Source organism: Ambystoma mexicanum, chromosome 1q (assembly GCF_040938575.1).
Source record: "Ambystoma mexicanum isolate Mex_15411 chromosome 1q, UKY_AmexF1_1, whole genome shotgun sequence".
NCBI classification, from domain to species: domain Eukaryota; kingdom Metazoa; phylum Chordata; class Amphibia; order Caudata; family Ambystomatidae; genus Ambystoma; species Ambystoma mexicanum.
The window spans coordinates 1197316270-1197337785 of record NC_090922.1 but is presented as its reverse complement, the minus strand read 5'-3'; the positions used below and the strand labels follow the sequence as shown (position 1 = coordinate 1197337785).

Below are 21516 nucleotides of genomic sequence, written 5' to 3'. Positions count from 1 at the left end.
CCATAATTCTTCCCAGTCAGTCTTCTCTGTTGTCTGACCCGTAGTCGGTTCCCATTTTTTTATTGTAGCTCTGTTGAGCCGGGTCCTCGCCCCTTTTTATGTGCGCTTATATTGATGCTACCACCCTCCTATCCCCTGTGTCTGTAGTTAGGTTCTTCTCAAAGGGGGTTAAGTGGCGTGGCGCTGCCTTTTTCATTAGGGGGTGTTGAAGCCAATGCCTTATTTGTGTATATCGAAATCGCTCCCCCTCTCCCAATCCGAAGTCTACATTACATTGGGTGAAGGGTTTCACTTGTGCCCCTTCAAACATGTCCTGGATCTTATGGCATCCCCCCCCCCCCCTGCCAGTGTATGAAGGCGGAGGTCCTGTACCGCGGGTTGACGAATATTGGGGTGAGCGGAGATGGGAATGAGGTGATATGGGCTCATTTGATGGTTTCATCCCACGAGCCCCCGATTAGGGAGAGCAATGTGCTACTATATTTTTGCGCCGGTATCTCTGCCTTGGGCCTCCACAGCACCCCTTCCAGGTTCTCCCCCGCGACTGCCCTGTCCATTGGTGTCCAAATCCTCTTAATCTCCCTTCTGCCAATCCCTGATCACTCTAATCTGGGCTGCTAGATAGTAGGCTTTGAAATATGGTTCCCCCAAACCCCTCTGGTCCTGGGCATCTTCATTACCCTGCTTGCCAATCTCGGAGTCCTATTATTCCAGCCAAATCTGCTTGCATGTTTTTGGATGGTCCTAAATATGTTATGTTTATTGACTTTATATAGCGCTTTAATCCAAAGCGCTTTACAGTATAACAACAAGGTACAATAATGAAAGAAGCATATTTACAAACATGAAACAAACCAGTGATACAGTATGTAGAACAATTTACTTAAAAGGAGGGGAAGAGGGGGGGAGGGGTGGGGAGAGGAGGTAGGTAAGGAAGGTTTAAATGTCTGGTTTGAGGTCAGTGGGAGAGGGAGGAAGGGGGAACGAGGTAGGGGAGGAAAAGGGAATGGGCAAGCCCCCTGATGACCTCCTCTAACCCCTGGTGGTTTCAATGTCTGATTTGAGGTCAGCAGGAGGAGGGGGAGGGAAGGGAAGGGGCAGGGGGTTTAGGTGGGTGAGAGGTAGGGAAGGAGAGTCAGGGGGAGTGGAGAAGAAGGGCTTTCAGAGAGGAGCGGAAGGATGAGTAGGTAGGGGTGGTGCGGATAGAAAGGTAGGAAGTTCAGTGAAGGGGGAGCCAAGAGTTGAAAGGAACGGAAGCGTGTGGAGGCACATGGGGCTGCGGGTACAGTGAGAAGGTAGAGATCAGCTGAGTGGAGAGAGCGGGAGGGAGAGTTAAATGAGAGTTGGAAAGAGAGATAGGGGGGCAAGGTCATGGAGAGATTTGTAGACCAGGATTGCGGGCATGGGTGGAGATGGGGAAATTGGAAGGGAGAAAGTGGATGAAAGGAGAGGGGGGGGAGTGGAAAGAGTGTTAGGAGGGAAGAAAAGCACTTCAGTCTTTTCAGTGTTGAGGGAAAGAAAATGGGATGACATCCAGTTTTAAATAGGGCTGACGGTACTTGGACTGGGAACGCCGAGAAATAGTAGAGCAATTGAGGTAATAACAATTTTTAGGACGTTTATTCTACCTAGCCATGTTATGGATGAGGGCCCCCCGTCGATCAATTTACTCATTAGCCTTTCCAGCAGGAGCGGACAGTTTGCCCCGTAGAGGTCCTCTATTGATTTAGCTAGGTTGATTCCTAAATAGGTGATAGTTTGTTCTACCCATCTGTAAGGGGATCCTCTTTTGAGTTCCAACTCTACTCCCTTTGGGATGGTACGGTTGAGCACTTTGGACTTTTGAGCGTTTATTTTTAGGCCTGCCACCGCCCCAAATTGTCGGATTTCTTTTTCTATTTCCCTTAGGAAGACCTCTGGATGGGCTATTACCAACATGTCATCTGCGAATGCAGCTATTTGATGTTCTTTTCCCTCATATGTGATTCACGCTATTTCTTTATTTCCTCTCACAACTGCCAAAAGGGTCTCGTGTATCGCGTAGAGAAGGGGTGATAAAGGGCAACCTTGTTTTGTACCTTGCTGCAATGCTACTGGTTGTGTTAACTGCCCATTTATGACTAGTCGGAGCAGCCTCGATTCTAGCCAGCTACCTATCCCCAAAGCCCATCTTTTTCATAGTTGCAAACAGGAAACCCCACTCCACCTGATCGAAAGCTTTCTCAACATCCTGGGTCATGAGAAGAGCGGGAATTATTTTCTTATTCGCTTTTTCGATTAAATGCGTGATCCTTCTAACATTGTTGCTTGTCTGATGGCCCTGACAAAACCTGATTGGTCTGATTGAACAATTCGGGGGAGAACCTGATCTAGTCTAGTTGCAAAACCTTTGTGTAGATCTTGGCGTCTACATTGATCAAGGTGATTGGTCGGTATGGGCCGTACTTTGTGGGGTCCTTTCCCTTTTTGGGGATGAGGACCAGTTTCGACTGTTCATAGATTGTCTGATGGTCCCTTCAACGCCAAATTGATTAAAAAAAGACAGTTAGGTGGGGTAATAATGTCTCCCTGTGGGTCTTGTAGAATTCAGAGGTGAATCCGTCTGGACCTGGGGTTTTATTAGTGGGTAGTGTTTTTTTTGTTTCCCGTATTTCCTTGCAGGTTATATCCTGCTCTAGGGCTTCCCTCTCTTCCTCCGTTATCCGTACCAGGGCGATGTCCTCTAAATAGCCCTCTTGTACTGGTGGCGACGGTTTATCCGAGCTGTAGAGCCTGGAGTAATATTTGACAAACTCTTTCAATATCCTTTGTGTTAGAGCTGGTGCCATCTCCTTCGACTTTTTTTTTTTAAATAGTTTTTGCCTTTTCTTCTTTTCTCAATAGCCTGGCCAGAATCTTGTCCAACTTATTTGCTTTCATATAGTATTTCTGCTTTAGGGATTGTAGGGTGTGCTCCGCTGCTCTAGTTTGTATTAAATCTAATTGACCCTTTATTGTCCTATACTCCTTTTTTTCTCTCTCCACTCTGTGCTGAACCCATGCAGGACATTATCTCTTTAAGCCTCCCCACCAATCGTGTTTCTTCTAGTCTCATTTCCCTGTCTCTTCTTGCTTTAATGGCTATAATTTCTCCCCTTATTGTCGCCTTGAATGCGTCCCATCTAGTCTGCGGCTTTGTCCTCCAGGTTATTAGTCTCGTAGAAGGTCATTATCCCTTCTTTAACCTCTTGCGTCAATCTGATCTTTGAACAGAGTCTTTGGGTATCTCCATTTCCATAGGCCCAAGGGTCTCTGGTTTCTTTTCAGTGTTAGTTTTATTGGGGCATGATCAGACTGTATTATTGTTCCTACTTTGATCCCTGGGGTCAGCCTAGGAGAATCCCAGATGCCCATATGTAGTCGATCCTAGAATGAGTGTGGTATACATGTGAGTAGAAGGTGTAGCCTTCTGTCTCCCTCTAAATCCCTCCATACGTCCACTACATTTTTTATTTTCTCCCGGAGTTCCCCTGACGGTTTACCTTGCGTTGTTAATCCCTTGTTGCTCCTGTCCCACGCTATGTTGAAGTCACGCGCTAGGATGATGGGGGTTTTCGCAAATTAATCTAGTCTGTTTAGTGCCTTTTGAATGAACGTATCCTGTCCTGAGTTGGGTGCGTATATCATGGCCTTGGTATAGGCCTCTTCCCTTCTCTCCAGCGCTGTTGCCAGGTATCTCCCTCGGTCGTCGGTATCTGTGTCTGTTTGTGTGAGATCCAGACCGTCCCTCAGGGCCAGTAGCACCCCCCTCCACCTTCTTGCTGGGTTGTGTTGCCTGATAGATTCGGGTATGACCCCAAAACCTTATCCTGACCCTGTCTCGGGAGTGGACATGGGTTTCTCTTTCAATTATTTTCCTTTTTATTGGGGAGTTTAATCCATTGACATTAAGTGATAGTAGGGTAAGATTGTTATTAGCCATTGTCCCTTGGTTGTTTCTGTGGTAGTTGTCTCTCTTTGGGCACCTTTGTCGAGCTCCCCCCCCTCCAGTCATTCCCCCTTCCTCCTGAGCCTGTGTGTGTCCTCTCCCCTGTTTCGCTGCCCCCCGGTGCCTTTCCCTATCCCAATCCCCCCTCTCCCTGATGCCCCCCCCTGTTCCCCTGTCTGGGTGGGCTCAACCAGCCTCTAGCCCCCCTTGAATCAGTGTCTAGTGGATTGAGCCCTCCCCTTGGCCCAGACCTGACCTCCGCAGGTTCTCCCGAATCATTCCAAGAATCTCTCCCCCTCTGCCCTCCTTATCCTCAGGGCCTCGTATATCCCCTGATGTGTTTACCCTCCCCATGCTTAGGTTGGTTGTGTAGCCCTGTACGAAGACGCTTGCTCATTCTGCGTTCTTTGTGTGGCACTTTTCCTTTTCCTGTGATGGAGCCTTTTAGGTGCGGTTGATATCGCAAAGAGCGCTTTTGACTCTTTTGGATCTCAGCGTGGACCATTCCCAGGGTCTGTGGTTGTTTTGTTGCGCGTCCGTTGCAAGGGTCGGCGAGTCGTGTACATCTTCAATCCCCAAAAGGCCTGCTCCCTCCTCGTAAGACGTAATTCTATGTTGCTTTCCCTGCCAGTCACAGAGCAAGCCAAATGGGAACGTCCATCTGCAACGGATGTCTTTGCCTCTCAGAAATGCCAAGACTGGGGTCATCCTTTTTCTCTTGGCTAGAGTTGACTGCACTAGGTCCTGGAAGAGGTGAATTTCTGCTCCATTGTGGGTAATATGCTTTGATTTTGTTGCCTTATGGAGTACCCTTTCTTTAGTTGTATAATCATGAAGAGCGGCCAGAATGTCACTCGGCCTAGACCCAGGTTCCTGCCAACGGGGCCCCGCCCTATGAGTTCGGTCAAACTTTATTTCGGCGGAGCCACCTGCGTCCAACAGGTCTGTGAATATGAATTTGACAACTGCTTCGAGGTCTTTAACCTGGACGTCCTCTGGGAGACATTTGAGGCGAATGTTGGATCTCCTAGATCTGTTTTCTCAATCCTCCGCCTGCAGCTCCAGATTGTGAGTGGCCTCGTCAGGGTCGCCAGCAAGGTGTCGGCGTTCCTTGCATCTTCCGTCAGTTCTTGGATAGCCCTTTCACTAAGCCCACCCTCTCTTCAAGTTTATTTATGTCTCGCTTTATTTCTTGCAGACCCTTCGCTAGGTCCTCTCGCAGGGCGACCATCTGTTTTTGTACTGTTGAGGCTATTTACTCTCTGAAATCGTTGAAGTACTGCTTGAGCAGCGACTGAGTCACTGGCTGATCTTGTCCTCGTGCGGAGGGTTCTCTCCTAGCTTTGGGTGAGCTTCTGCCATTTGTGAGTCCTTGGAGGATGTAAAGTCTCTGTAGCCCAGATCCTTGAGAGGGTTCCTTCCTGGGTTTTCTTAAGTCCTTTTGAGGTTCCTTTACCCTGGATTTCAACATATCTTGGGGTGGGTGAGTGGACCCATGTCTCTTGCCCCTTTCCTTCGCCCTCTCCGGTATGTGCCGGACTGGTTCTGAGGGACCTGCGTATGGGGTTTGTTCCCCTGGGATAGGTCCTCCACCGGCCCTCTGTGTTTTCAGGGATTGATCTCTTGGGTCTTCCATTCCTCTTGGTGGGTAATGTCGTCTATCCTGTGCGCCGTAGAGCCTGGGGTGTTTTCCTAAGTGTTACCAGGTGCTGGCGGATGGTGAAGAGGCTGGGCCGTAGTGTTACCCACAGGGTGGTTTTGAAGTCCCCCTGTTCTGTAGCTGTATTTTGGTGGTGGTGTTGTGTTTGGGTGGGGGGGTATGGCTCTTCTTGGGTATGCTGTGGAGTTCAGGGATCCCCGCTTTGGTGGGGTGCCTGTAGAGGAGTCTCGCCCCTCCCGTCACCCAGGGAGTGCTCCGTCTGGTTCCTGGTGCCCCTCAGGGGCTTGTGCGCAAGCCATAGTGCGCCCCCCCAGGAGGTGCTGCGAGATCCTCTCGTGCTCCTGCGCTGCAGTCAGTGATGTTCTGCTGGGTCGGGTGTGGGGCGGGGAGCCGTAGGTGTGCTCTCCCCCCTCCGGGCCTCTTCACCTCTATGGTGCAACTCTGGGTGTGCTCAGATGGGGCCTCCCCTTAGTTGTGTGGGTCTACGCCCGGTGTCCCCCTCCACCTCTGCCCGCTCCTCTCACCTCCTTACTCGTGGCTCCGGCTTCGTTTCCTGTGGGACTCTGCTTTCTTTTGCAGTATCTGCCGGAGTCCGGACCTCCCAATCCCTGTCTTCCTGCTGCACTTCATGGCTGCGGGGAGGGGCGTCCCTCGAGTCGGGGGGCTCCACTGCTGTTTTCTTCAGTGTCCCACGCCGACCGTTCTCACAGAGTGGATGGGAGGGGGAGAGATGTCATATGCGCAATCAGTTCTGTTTCTTCTCCGTTGTCGGGTCTGAGCTTCCTCCTGGCCCTGATTTCGGCGCTTGCGGTTTCACTACTATAGCACGCCACCAGGCGGGATCAGGCCGCCCGGGGGCACCGGTCCTCGCAGATTCGACTGCATCCCCAGGGTGCTGCTCCTCTTGCTGCCCATCCAGTCCCTCCACGTTCAGGTTGTGGGTGCAGCCTCAGGAGGGGGTTCTTATGCGGTCATCAGTGCCTGGGGAGAGCTTTATTTGCTGCAGTTTTTCCCTCAGTTGGCCCTGAGGTTCAGGGGAGCCTTGCTCATGGTGTTCTCACGCGGCCACATTGGAATTCTGATAGCCGCTTTTTAACTTCACAAAGTTAAGTGTTGTCTGATATCTCTTGATAATAGACAGCTAAGATGGACTGTAGAAGTATATGAAGGTGGGATGTTGTAGAACTTCACAAAATGCCATATATTACAGTGAAGGCACTTACTAACATGTACAGAGATCTCACTTTGTTTGAGATACAAAAAATCCATCTAACATATATTAAGGATTTCAATCAGGTGACGCACACCTTAATCTCAGCCCAGTATGCAGCGTGCAATTGAAATGATTAGGTTAGATTAGATTCAATATTGAGATGATACACTACTCCTATCACACACCCTTTTCATATACCCCAGATCATGATGGACCATGAACCAGGCTGGTTGATAAAATATAATATTTATTTATTTGAAAATTAAAAGAAATCATACAAGTTTTTATATGGGGAAGCAATCACCAATGGGGTGATAAGAACAATATGAATGTAAGCAATGCACTTAGTTTAACCTTCTATTGACACAACTACAAAACACCAGGGACTAGGAGCACTTTTTGATTTAGGTAAGATAGCACTGGAGTTAGAATTTCCCCCTGCAATGTTCCCTCAACCCACAAATAATCAATTTTAAGTGGGTAAACAGAATCGGCAGGTAATCAGGAATGATAGACAAAATGAATTTAAATCCGACCTTCCCTCCCCAAACAAGAGAGAAAAAGGGATTTCGACCCTGGCAATGCTAAACTGACACTCCGAAATGGATGAATGAATAAATGAATGAATGGGTAGAACTCTTGAAACAAAAACAATTCTTTACTGGAGCAACACTGGAAAGATACTAGTAATCACAAGCAATGGATTGAGCACAAGCATACAATTCGAAATTGAATGGAAGATTGAAAACAGTTTATAATCAAAATGACACGTTGTAAAATTAACACACTTTTGCAAATCCTGCGTAAATTTACCAAAACGGTTTTCAATAAAAACGGGTGTAAATCGGGATGCGGTCTTTGGGTTGGGGTGTAGCTAGGTACAGTATGAAAGTGAAAAAGGTCCCTAGCTGTTAAATTGAGTGAGCTATGCAAGATTTGGTGAAGTGCGTTTTTGAGAAAATGAAGGCACGAAAAAGGAAATGAAATCAATTTTGACAAGGACAGTTTTACTCTACACTAGGGCATTCAGGCTAGGCTACCAGATTAAGACACAGTAAGCTCCGGGGTCGATCCGACTGAATCAACCCTAACACCTCTGTGCCCGCCCTGGCGGACCCAGTCCGATCACCCGAGGGAGGACTAAGGGTTTAGGATTTCACAAGACAAAAAATTATTAAAGAAGTTGGCACTAGCACAAGGAATCAAAGCAGGGTTTCAAGAATGATTTTGACAATATTAAAATGATCAGGATAAGGATAGGATGACTTAGAGATTGGGATGGAACAAAACAAGGCAAGGTTTACTATGGTTCTATGGCTCCTCTTGATACTCACAGTCCACTTTTAGTTTGTATTTTGGACAGTCAGCACTCTGGATCACCACACAAATCTGGTCTAACACAGGACACCCAGACAAAATCAGCAGGCCTGGATTGGATACCGGGTAGCTTTTCTGGTTACTGGATAAGATAGGGCATCAGGAGAGCAGGATGGCGGTAGCATGCAGTGAGTGGCAAGCCAGGTTATTCAGGATGCTTCCCAAAACACCACAGCGTTTCCCTTGGTTATGGGGAATATTTTAGAATTGAGGCCTAGCTGAAGCAAGATCAGCAAGGTTTGGCCTTGTGGTTGGGATCTGGAGTCTAGATGAATAAATGTAAGATGAAGACAGGAACAGGAAAGGACGCCGGGCAGGAAATCAGGAATCAGTCAGGAATCAGTGTGTCCCTGTGTGTGTCAGGGGCTCTTATTTATAATGCCAGGTGACATCATCACAGTATATGACAGGGGCAGACTTTACTACACACGCCCATAACAATAGGATTGGGCAAGGGAAGTAATCTCCGCCTTGCTCTCTCTCTACGGGTTGGATTTCTAAGGGAATGATGCCAGGTTTATCAGGTGAGGTTTACAATGTCCCAACACTCCCAGATTTATTTTACTTAAAACCCGATTTTGCCAAAAACATGCATTTCTTTACTTGTAATCTCTTGGCAAATTATACCCACAGGTTACATATGATGTGCAGCACAGATTAGTCCAAACCTCCAGTCTGTGCAACCTTGTTTTGCCTTTCTGACACATTTTGTTAATTTTACACATTAAAGATTTGGCCTAAAATTCCACAATTAAATACACAAATGCGAATTGTCCCCAGGGATGTATGTACAAACTCTTATATTTGCCACAATAATACTTTCCTTTGAATTTATCATATTTCGTAACTTCTGTTCCCCTTGTGGCAATGAGTTCTACCAAGTTTTAAAAGATGGCCCACAGAATTAGATTAAAAACTGCGAATTTTAACATTTCTGCTAATTCTTGCTACAGAAATAAGAGTCTTTAAAGTTTCTGTGTAACATAGTCTCTGTAACCAAAAGGCAGCCCCTTTGTTACTTGATCATGTTTTTTTTTCTTCCTTCAACTGCAAGCAGCTGTCAATTCCTTCCAGGCAATGGGGTTTCCAGTCTTAATTGAAGGTTTTATTGCCCTTTCACACTTGACAGGTGAGTGTCCCAGGACTGCTATTGTCCCAGCCTGGAGCACAAACGAATGTCTGATGAGCCTGTGAACTCTCATTGTCCTAACCCATTCAAAGTTTTTCAAGCTGACACTTCGCACCTGCATGCCCTGGATTTAGGTCTCCCTTCCTAGGAGGAGTTTCATAGCTGGCAACTGGAATTACAGGTTTTTATAAGAGCTTGCAACTCCAGCCTATGTGTTTTAAACTGTTTAATTTCTTACTGTGGGTCTTAAATTAAACCAACCTATGACAGAAGATATCCTATGTGTGTATTGTCACCACTAACATAACTCCTTTACATTGCTAAGTAAGCAGGCCTTCATTAACAATTGAGTTTTAAACCGGTCATTTTTTTCTATTCAGTCAGCACAGCCCATTTTTCCACATGTGTCAAAAACTGCTATCATTTCTTTCTTTAATTCGGTTTGCAGCTCCTCAGATTGCCACTGTCTTGGCAGCTGTAGTCATTTTCCTTGCAGAAGGACTCTTATCTAGAGTATAGATAAGTTTCTCCCTGACCTGGCTCAGAGAGTAAGAAGTCTCTTTGAACTGCTGCGCCTGGATGCATTTTGTCAAGAAATAAACGCGCGTTTCCCGTGCAAGTGAAAAATTAAGTTGCTTTTGACTTCCCTGAGAGTTGGTTTAACTGGGCCTTTTTACTCAGTGGTTTCAGAATGACAGATGAAATTGGCATCAAAGCAGCATTTTTAAAGGGTGAAAACGTTTCATTCTGAAGGGGAATTTTTGGCTTTTGCAGCAATGCAGTGCTGCCGCTTCACTTGATTCCATATATATGTCTCAGAACACACTGGCATGCTCCTGCAGTGTGTCCCCTGTTCCACCCCACCTGAAATGTGGATGGCGAGATGGTGCAGCCGTTTATCTGTTGCTGCCAAAAGCAGTTTTGAGGTCCTGGTGCGCACAGGAGCCAGCACAGCCAGGTTACTGTTTCTTGCGCAAAGGCAGCTCAGTGATGTAAGGCAATGCCGTTGAGTGGGTCAATATATCCCACACATAGTTTCACATAGGAGGTCTACCTTGAACAAAGTGACACGCCAGTTCGCTCACTTTTCCAAACAGCGGATATGACAAACCCAAATGTGCAAGGCCACCATTTTACTTGATGGATACATAGCCCAGACCAATGATGAAAAAGGAAAGGGAGGCCAGCAGACTTGCCAGTCCATTTCAAGCCGGAGGGGCTTGGGAGGAGTGCAGAGCAGCATACGAGCGAGGCGGCCAGTCCCAGCTAAGCAGAACTTGTCAACCCCAGAAGGAGCTGTTTCATTTGAAGCACACACCGCTCTAAACGTGTTATGACTCATCACCTAAGACTCCCCAGTGACTCCAACATGGCTCAGAGACGACACAGGATACCGGAACCCTGACCAGTACGTCTAGGTCTCCTCACCAGGAGAGAGTTCTTCCTATCAATGTACCCCTCTGTTGTTCAGGATTAACAATTAAAGGGATTAATCTGAAGAGCAGGGTACATAGACCACAAACTATGCCAGCTGTAATTCGATAAGAACAGCAAATAGTGGCACTAACGTGTAGTTCAAAAGGACTTAATCAAGAGAGAGTGTGGCTAACCTCTAGAGGAGGAGTGGGTTCCCGGAGTGATGCTAGCAGCCAATGTTGTTAGGGAAGAGTGGTGTCCCCCAATGGTTCCAGGCAGGCTAGGGATTGCTAGAATAACAGAGCAATAAGGTTAAGTCCCCGTGAGGGTGCAGAATCTCGGGTGATATCACAGGGTTAAAAGAAACTTACCAGGGACTGGAGATGTCGGGAGTCCAGAAGAGCAGGCGGTCTAGGCAATCCAGGCAAGGAAACATAAAACAAAAGGAAGGTAGGTGTGTTAGTGGGACCTATTCCTGAAGGCACGAGGATGCCTGAGCGAACGGGATGGTGCACAATATACAGGGAAGCGTCTCTAGTCTGTGCACAAGCTGATGGTAAAAAGCAAGGATATCAGGGAGCAGGTATGCACAGTATTCAGCAGAGCGTCTCTTGTCTGTGCACTGGCTCTATACTGAGCCGCGAGGCAGTCCCGTGAACTAAGGTAGTTGTCAATGTGCGGGCAGCAAAGGTATCAGACCAGCAAGAAAAGGAGTTCCAGGGACGTAGCAAAAGTTGGCGTTGGCAGATAGAGGTACTGAACGTGAGGCAGGAAGGTCCGTGAGCAATGCCAGGTCATATAACAGGGTCGAACACTACAAAGGACAAGACAGAGGCGGAATCCAATAAGCAGAAGCAGGTCAGTAACGTGGAATCAAATGTAGCGAAAATTGGGAGCAAAGCAGGAATCAACTTCAATCAGAAGCACTTGTTTCTGGGTGAACGCAGCATTTATTCTGACTGAGAACCGGTAAGTGCAGAGTCCTAACGTGTCACTTGAGCGCGTGCACAGCCTTTCCCCTTGGCAAACGCATACGCGGACGAATTGCGTTGTGCATGCAGGGGCTTCCAACGTTGCCAAGGTAACCTCCAGCGCTGTATTTGTGTGTGTAGCATAACGTTTGAGGGAACGGCGGTCAGAGGCCAGAGGCAGAAAAAGTTGACAGAAGGCAGATTCCTGACAAAACGTGAGTGACAGGTGGAGGCTTGCTTTGTGCATGGAGACTGAAGGTGTGTAGCGTAGCTTAATAAGAGATATAGGTTACCCATGCGTTTAAACTAAACCATCACTTGTTCTTTTATTCACAAATTCAAACATGCTCTTTAACTACATGGCAACCTTGTTCATAGGTGTGATGTTATGTTGCATCTGCTTTTGCTTTAGCTTGTTTAATGAAAATAAGAACCCTCCGAAAATAGGGGGGCATATTAAATGCATGAACATGATAACTCCCAAGCCCCTATTCAAACCTTCTCGATGACTTGGGTATCACCTACACAACTATGTACATGATACCCAAATCCTCATCCCTATTAAAGGTATGCATGACACAGACTCAAAGTCACAAAATAAAAGCTACCAAACCATCCAGGCCAGGATGACCCAGAATGGCCTTTGCCTAAATGATGAAACAGAGTTACTCCTCATAGGCTCACAAAACCGACTAAACGAACTCTCTGACTTCGTTATTGGTGGGATTAAAATCAAGGTCTCCAAGGAAGTAAAAACCCTGGATATTTACCTTGACTCAGCACTCACCTTAACTAGACAAGTCAACGCCACAGCTTCGGCAGCAGAATACACTTCATAACTAATTTATGCCTGTAGACCTTTCCTGTCATCCGACAGTTGCATTACGCTTGCTAGAGCTCTCATCTTATCCAGAATAGACTACTGTAACGCCCTCTATGCAGGCTCTAACAACCCCAATATCAAGTAACTGCAGGTGATCCAAAACAATGCCTTAAGTGCAGCCCTCAACATCCCAAAAACCGACACATTACTGTGCCGAGACGGAATGCTAGCCATTTCCCGGTCCACTAACAAAACTTGTTCAAAACCCTCTCCTTGACACACAAATATCTGTCCAACTCAGCCCCTAAGTACCTATCGAACAAATTCATCAAAAACCAATCGACTAGGCCCACTCGCACCTACTCACCATACACAGATTCAAACCACAGAAAGCAGGTGGTTGTAGCTTACCCAGTGGTAGCGGCCAAACACTGGAAATCTCTTCCATTACCACTAAGATCTGATCCCTCCTATTGGGCCTTCCGCAAAAGCTTGAAAACTTGGCTATTCACTCAAGAGCTCCTAAAGAAGTTCCCATTTACAACCCACCTGAAATAACTATTATGACTATTACTGTTAACTATATGATTTACCGTGAACTCTCAACAGAATTCTTAACATTATATGTTACAGAGTACCGCTACGCATGTATGGATCACTGAGATTCGCTATGCATGTATGTATTTATGTACTTTATGCTGTCTTGTCACATAACCAGCTCCCAGATGTCTCAGGGCTGGGTGCGCTTTACAAATGTCAAAATAAATAAACTCCTGTGTCATGTCTATAATTCGCAGAAATGTGTCAGAGTGGTATCTCTTTGAGTCTAAGAACTTTACAATTCCTGACTGTATATATTTAATCATGCTGATGACCACGTGAACCTAGGCATACCTGTCTTTTAGCGCTGAGACAGCCTATGGTGAGTTTTGGCATGAGTGACTGATGGCTAGGAGTCTGTTTTCATAGCCTCAAACGAGGTGGAGATAAGAGGCTTGTAGTCCCGCCAAATCGTAAATTAAGACAAGTATGGGCTAAGTTATATGACTATTGTATGTACGTACATTTTGGCACTTTTGAAACCATAAAACATGGGCAGATTTTCTGCAAACTCGTGTAAATACACTGGCAAGCACCTGAAAGCATGGTTTTGCAAATGTGTCCGTGTTTCATTTTTTGAAAAGTGTCATAATGTAGGTAGAAAAAAGTGATATAGCTTTGACTGAGGCGTAGCCTGTGGCTATGGCTAGTGGCCAGATTGTCCGGGTCTTGGTACTGGCCATGACTACGAGGGACTTGCAATGGGGTTAAAGTGGGGATGGCCACCAGGAAAGTTTTTCAAAATGTGTTTGTGTGTACAGGTTGAAGTGGTGGATGGGATTACAGCAAATATCCAGGAGGAGGGTGAGCAAGAACTGAAAGCATGGTTTGCAGATATGTACTGTTTTTCTTTTTTAAGTGAAAAATGTAAGTACACAACACAGTGATATATCATTGGTGTCTGGGCAATGGGCCTGGCGTGAGCAAGGAGAAATGTGTACTGCAATTTGCTTATTGGGGCATGCAGCATGGCCGAAGCGGTAGGTTTGAATGGGAACAAATATTCTGCTTGCGGTTAAACCCTGAAGTGGTGGACTAGATTACCACAAACATGCACGATGAGTATTCTTAAGTACCTAAAAGCATGTTTTTGGAAATGGGTCTTGTGTTTTATTTTTCGAAAGTGTAAGTATGCAAGTAGAAAAACTAGTGATATACATTTGGTGTCTGGGTAGTGGGCCTGGCCCTCGTCAAATGCAAATGTGTACTCTGATTTGCTCATTGGGGAATGCGGCATGGCTGAAGCATATGCCCCATGGATTTGGAGACTGGCCCTGGTTGCAAGCTATGAGCACTGGCCATTGGTTACAATATTAGGGTATAGTGGACAATGAGCTAGGATGCAGGGTAGGTGAAATGAATAACAGGGGTGGTTTGGTTCGGCTGAGGTTATGGTGGAGCCTTATGCCACAAGCAATTGAATAATGATTTGCATCCCAGCATGCGCTGCTGATAATGACAGACATAAGTATGTAATGCAAAAATGTCTCTTAAAGGAGGTTTATAGTTCTTTAATATATATGACAAGAGGAATTATTAATAACTTATATATAGTGATGACACATTTTCACTTATAAAAACCTATTAAATTGACAAAGAACTTTGTTAAAGGGATGTTATGGTTAAGATGCATCCCACCCTTGGGACTCCTCTGCTCCATACCTTGGCATTTCCCTTCTGGGTTCTCAAGAACACGTGTTCATCCGTACTACCCTTCTATTTATGCACTTCGCTCACTGCACAATGCATATGTACCTTTATAGGAGCATTCTGTACAATTCCTTTGTATAGTTAAGGGAAATGCAGATGCATAAGATTTGTAAAAGATTGTTAAGTGGCATTTGGTGTGTGGAAGCTTAATATGGTCAAAGAGTTATATGTACAGTTTTTGGAAGTGATTGGTGAATGGATGTGTGACTGTTTGAAAGCGGGCATTGAGGGAGTGTTACAAATATAAAATTAAAAAGGGTAGAAGGGCTGCCCTGTGCGATGGTGTGCAAGTGCCCACTGGGTTGTTTTAATGATCCATGGCATGGAAAGGGGACTAGGGATAGTTATAAAGGTCCATCGTTTATTGTCCTTATTGTATGCTAGCGACAAGTCCTTGGGGCAGAAAATTGTTTTCGAGGGGATTGGGTCCTCCGACGTATTCCATGTCGCTGACAGGTAATGTCAGCGATATGGAATATGTCATAGATATGGAATACGTCGTCAGACCATCCCATCGAAAGAACGTTACCAGGTAAGAGAGTAACTTGTTCTTCCAAGCCGTCTGACGGCCTGCTCTTCCTGCGCCCATCTTCCTCCCCACCACCCGTCCCTTTACTTACCTTATTTTGGCATTGCCAGGTCTCTCCGCCGCATTCGCCTCTTCTCTTCGTTTCCCGTAGGCCTCCATATAAAGGGGAAAGGGGCTTCATCCAGAGCCCCGCCTTCCCTTTCCATGGTGGCCATCTTGGGAAATCCTTTTGTTTTTTCTTCTTTTTTAGCGCCCCGGGCTACCGCTTTGGCAACCCGGGTGGGGGGGCTAATGGCCTTCATCCGACGTTGTAGGGGCTGGAACGGGGGATAACGGTCCATAGTCCTTGTTATCGGCCCGTGGGCCGATAACTTGGGCTGCTGGGCCGTTCTCCCCCATTCCAGCCCCCGTGAATGGGGGATAAACTAAGCATTATTCCCATTAGCATAACACAAAATGCTAATGGAAATTTTTGAAAATCTTATTGAGTCTAAATGTAAAGTAGATGGAGTCTATAAGATTATTTTTTTGGTTCTATTTTATAACTGTGAAAGGTGGTTCCTAAAGGAACCTTTTATTTTTTTTACAGGAGAGGTCAGAAAGTAAGGTGGGGAGGTAAATGAGGGAAGAGGCACCAATCACTAATATGGAGGGGTAGGTGGACAGGGGAAGATGTTGCACGTGTGTTACATCTAAGATTGGGGGCAGTGTTTCTCATGCTCCTTGATTACAGCTCCAAAATCACTTTGAAATTACTCCCCCCTGCTGAGTGGTGTGTTGCAGTATATACTGATTACTGTTGTTTTTGAAAGATATGGATCAACAACCTCTTTAATCGCTTGCAAGGTAGCTGGTGGGATTTTGTGTCCCACAGAAGTAGGCTGTGTGGTTACAGTATTGGTTGAGGAATGAGGTGGAGGAAGACAGCCTACTATTTGCTAAGAAAGTAACAAATTTCTGAGAGCATTGCGGTGGGTGGATTTGTTGTGGTGGCTCATGGAGGTGGTGCCGTAGGAGTACTGTCCAGGTAGTCTGCGACTGAGTACTCAGTGCATTTCACTTTGGTAGCTTTGGCCTTTGGTACATTCCCAACAGTACTAAAGAACTGCCACACCCATGATTCCCACTGGGTGCTAGAGGTAGGCACTTCCTCTACCTCATCTTCTTTGTCCTCTTTATTGTCTTTGGAAGTACTTAACTTTGTTTGTTGTGTAGGTCCTCCTGCGGGTGGGGGTGTTGGCTCTTGGGGAGGAGGGATGGCAATAGCTGATGCAATTGTTAAGATAAATAGCAGTTTTGCTAATATTCTTCCAAGTATGTGCTCTGTCCTAGATTGTTAATGGATAATGAGTAAGAATAGGTGTAGGAGCTGTGCATGGGTAAATTTTGAGTTTGAAAGTACCTAGATCAGCAGAAAATGCAGGACGCGAATGCATCATCATCATCATCATGACATGCGCAGGGTCACTTTCCGCTGTCCGAAAAGTGTGCAATGACGTCAGATGTTCGCAGATGTCGACGGACGCATAAACAGTGGAAAAAATTTCAAAAAGTGAATAGAAGTGTTAAAAATGATGCTGGTGGGAAATGGCAGAATTCTAAGGTAAAACTTTATAAATTGGACAAAAATGTTGCTATATTAGCATGCACTGGTAAAAACCCATGAAATTCAATGAATAAACTTTGTTAAACGGACATTGTAGTCACATTGTAGTCACAAGTAAAACTGAAAAGCCTCAGAAATTCACCAGTTATGGTAAGCTAAACAACCGTAACTTGGCGCTAGTGTTAAAAGGTTTTTCCTATGAGGAGTCAAACTTGCTCATAATTAGATTCACCTTCACTGGCTCTGCCTCACTTCAGCCACCTCGCGCGCACACAATTCACAACAACACATTGTAATAAAGCTGTCAGGCTCCAAAAGTACAACACTCATGTCAGAAAATGACTTTTTCTTGATTTTGTGCGATTAGATATTTTAGGTGTTTTTATGCTGGCTGAAGTTATTATGCAGTCAGAATAGGAGGGTGGTCGTGGGATGAGAATACGACAGCAGCATTTCTTTTGGGTTGGGTTGTTCTCTTTCCCTTCTTCAACTCCTCTGCCTCATCGCTTTATACCCTGCTTGTTCCAAGGGGAGTGAAAAGGTTTATTCTTCGATGGGTGTCAGTAGATCAATGTGATTCCAAAGAAAATTAGAAAGTCAGGGAGGAAGTAAGAGAGGTGCAAGGTCGTTATGTTCTTCAAACCGAATACCAATACAAAAGTTGAACCAAATGCCCCAACATATTAAAAAAAAAAAAAAAACGTTTTACATTTAAAGGAAGTGAGATAAAACGTACTGATGTCAAAATTGCTCACATGGAAAGAGAAGTCCCATCTTACTTTACATTTGTCCATAAGTAAGAGGTGTGTTTGCCTGTTATGAATGCGTTTTTACTTTTATTGCTATGCTAGCATTGCTGATGAAACCCAGAATATAAGCAAATATGTACATTTTCTATGAATTCCTCATTTTGTAATATTGCATTTAATATCTTCCCTTTCAGGGGTTGGAAAGATATGTGGAGTCTGGTGTGTATTCATTGCTAATGATGCAACCATAAAAGGCGGAACATCCTATCCAATTTCAGTCAAGAAATTTCTAAGAGCCCAAGATATAGCCATGCAGAATTGCCTTCCTACTGTGTACTTGGTTGACAGTGCAGGAGCATTCTTACCTCTTCAGGTAACCCATGTACATAGAGAACTACGTTGTGAAAATGTCCATTGTGATCTTCTATTGTGAATGTTCTGTCCAGACTATTTTCTCTGGTGAAGCATAATGTTTTGTGCCTGGGGATTTGCTTATGCTATGCAGTGAACCCAACAGAAATGTGTCACTTTTTTATCATGTTCAGACCTCTGTGAGCTCAACAATGATTTAGTATGCACACAAAGATGATTTTGGTCAACACACTTGTCTTAGATGCCAACTAAAGATTTAAAATGTGGGATCTCACACTGTGGACCCATATTTTTTTAATTTGCCTCATTAATGTGCTGTAGAGGAGGAGCCAAGTGTCTCTACCGAAGGTCCCGCCCCCATTTTGCCTATATGGTGGAAACCGGAAATTGGGACATGCGCAACACCAGTGCACTAACACCACATCACTGATGACATCACATATGTGGCCCACTTATTTTTGGTCACAGACGTATCTAGGCATGTTGTTTTGGTCACTGAGAGTCCGAATATTACAATTCAAAAGGTGCTATATATCTAGACGTTAACCTTTTCATATGTTCTTAACGTACTTTCCTTAGGGTTTGGTGTCAGCTCATGGTGCACATACATGGGGAAATAGGCAGGCCTCAAACACACAATTTGTATACATGAAAATATACTTTAATGCTATTAACAATTTCTGATAATGCTGTTTCTTTCTTCCTTACTTTAGTTTCCCTGTATGTGCCTCTGATTTTTATGCATTGTGGGTCTTCATATGTATACTTTGTACCAGCACAAGTGTGTAGTAAGTCTTGAACTATTAGCTAGTTATTACATCTTTAACATTATACCATCCCCCCGACATCATGTTACCAACATTATAAACACAACCCGTTGTAGGGACTTTACATCAAAATTAATTTCAGATGTGATGTCATTAGTGATGCCATCAATGACATCTGTGATGTCATCTTTGATGTTATGGGTGTTAGTCTTAGCAGTGCACGGTGGTGGCGCGAGTTATGGTTGCTTAGCTTTACATAACTGTCGAATTTCTTTTTTTTTTCTCGGTTTTACCTGTAACCATAACGTCCCTGTAACAATGATTTTTCCATAGAATTTCATAGGTTTTTGCTAGTGCAACTTAACCATAACGTCCCTTTAACAATGTTTTTGTTAGTGAATTTCATAGGTTTTTAGTAGGGCACTGTAAGCAGAACGTTGCTTTAGCATAGCGTTTTCTGTAAAGAGGATAGGTATTTCGTACGGCAGCATAACCATAATGTCCCGTTAACAACGGTTTGTTACTTATTCCTTGACTGCCTTCATGATAAACGTGTGGAAAGGGAAAATTGTCTGGTGTATGTATCCGTTTGCGCTACCCCTTACTTTTCCGAATAATGTTGGCATAGCATACCAATTATATATGTACATTGTAAATGTTGTGTAGTGTGGCAGTAGGCTCTCTTTTTGTGTTAACAGGGCTTGATGAATCTGTGCCGCACAGTACTGGCCGAGATGACTACAAATGAGCAATATGGACGTTTCCTAGGGACACTCTACCTGGTTTGCGTATGAGCAATCACACTGCAAGTATCCGTAGGATTCCAGTAGTGGCTGCATCTTCAATTGCACTTTTAAATAGTTGTGGAATCGCACGTGTTAACGTTCCACACCTAGACCCATGCATATGTCATCCATTATATGCTGGTAACACCGCCCCTTTTGCCAGCCCTACGGAATCATGCAGTACGCTACCGCATTTAAAGTACTGCTGCCGACTTCGTGGGTGGCCCTGCAAACCTACCAATGTGTGGCTACAGTACTCCTATAACGGCCACTCTTAAACAAGCAACAGCAACCTGCATTGTCACGTGGCCTTGTTAAATGTTGCATTACTTTAATTTAGCTGTTGCTTGCCTTTCCATGACCCATGAAACAAATACATTGTGTCTGCACTCAGCGGTGTGACGGAAAGTATCAAGAGGTCGCCTGCCTGTCGTACATTTGAAGAAGACATGTAACTGCAGGTGGGACAGTTTGTACTTAGTCTGCAAAATGGCGAAGCTGCTGCACCTTCCTCACGCACATACTAGTGCATGTAAAGGCAAGTAAGGAAACAGCAGACTATGCAAAGTGCAAACAACCTTAGTACCGGTTAGAAAGCGCTGTAGCTCCATTGGTTGCACAGAATAAATGGCTTCATGCTACACGTAATGAAGCTGTTTCCCGTCCTTGTAAACATTTGTGTATTCCACAATGTATGTATATCCGTGAATGCTACCCCCAACGCTAGTGGTGTAGCATAAAGTGTTTCTACTGCATGTGACAACTGAAAATAAAGCAGAAGGGACCAGTGGGCAGGTTACCGCCCTTCCAGCAATTACGTCGGGTACTTTCATGTACAGCATTTTGCACATCTGCTGGGGGCAACAAGAGGGGCACTCCAGTAGGGCAGCAGAGCTGTAAAACAACCTTTGCAAGCCATATGCTGCGCTACTGATCCTTACCCTTCGACGGGTATTGTATTGTGCATGTACTGCAACACGCTACTGTACAGAGGGAAGGTACTTGGAAGGGCGTGGGAACGGGCCTTGGGGGACATTACAATCACTGGCGCCTATGTAGGTGAGGGCCACCCAATAATTCAGTCCCAGCACGTCCCCTATAGTATCCAGACAGGTGCTGCCCCTTCTGTACCGGACCTTTCCTGCCGTTCCTTCTGTGGCGCGTGTGAGAACACCATAATAAATGAAAATTAACTGTGAAAGGGAAAAAGGTAAATAAAGTACCTTTCACAGATCAACAACAGAATTGCCAATGCACGCATGCAGGGCGGGAGGCATCAGTGTGGTAAACACTGTAGTTCAGTCGGTTACAAAGGGGGTCGCTGTACAAAGAGGTTTATTTAGGTGTTCCAGAGCGTTTTCAAGAGGGCCCCAGTGCAACACTAAGTACAAAAAAAGTCACTACTTTCAAGAAGGGCACCAAGCCAATTTAGATGGTGTGTGCAAAATCCAGATGGCTGGCATAGTAAGAAATAGTTATAGCTGGGGAAAAGTATTCGTGCTGTGAGACGTCATAGTCCCATGGGAGAAGGATGCAATTGGCACACGTTGAACAAAGCCACAAATACTCTTCTTTGCAATGTACCGCGCTGTCTGCATTCACGGACCAAATAGAAAATTACGCTGCCAAATCGGTGGCTGCATAATGCAATAGAAACGTATGCAAGAGATCTGAAACAAAAGCATGAATTGGGCAAGTGCCTCCTTAATCACAAACGGCACTTAAGTTTGTGTAACATGCTGCACCATTTTCCCTGCACAATGAACAGCAATAATATCGGCATGATTGCGTGTCACCAAAGTGTCACACAGAGAAACCAAAATCTGGCACTTCCTTGTATCT

The 21516-nt window shown here is 45.2% G+C and overlaps 1 protein-coding gene across 2 annotated transcripts in view; it reads left to right on the top strand.

Moving 5' to 3' along the window:
- LOC138543670 (probable methylcrotonoyl-CoA carboxylase beta chain, mitochondrial) overlaps window positions 1-21516 on the top strand; it is a 1097318-nt gene that overhangs the window by 341019 nt on the left and 734783 nt on the right. For both annotated transcript variants that reach the window (XM_069641931.1, XM_069641932.1), the window contains exon 3: window positions 17945-18123. In XM_069641931.1, coding sequence (XP_069498032.1) covers window positions 17945-18123 — 179 coding nt within the window. The remainder of the gene's footprint in view (window positions 1-17944; window positions 18124-21516) is intronic.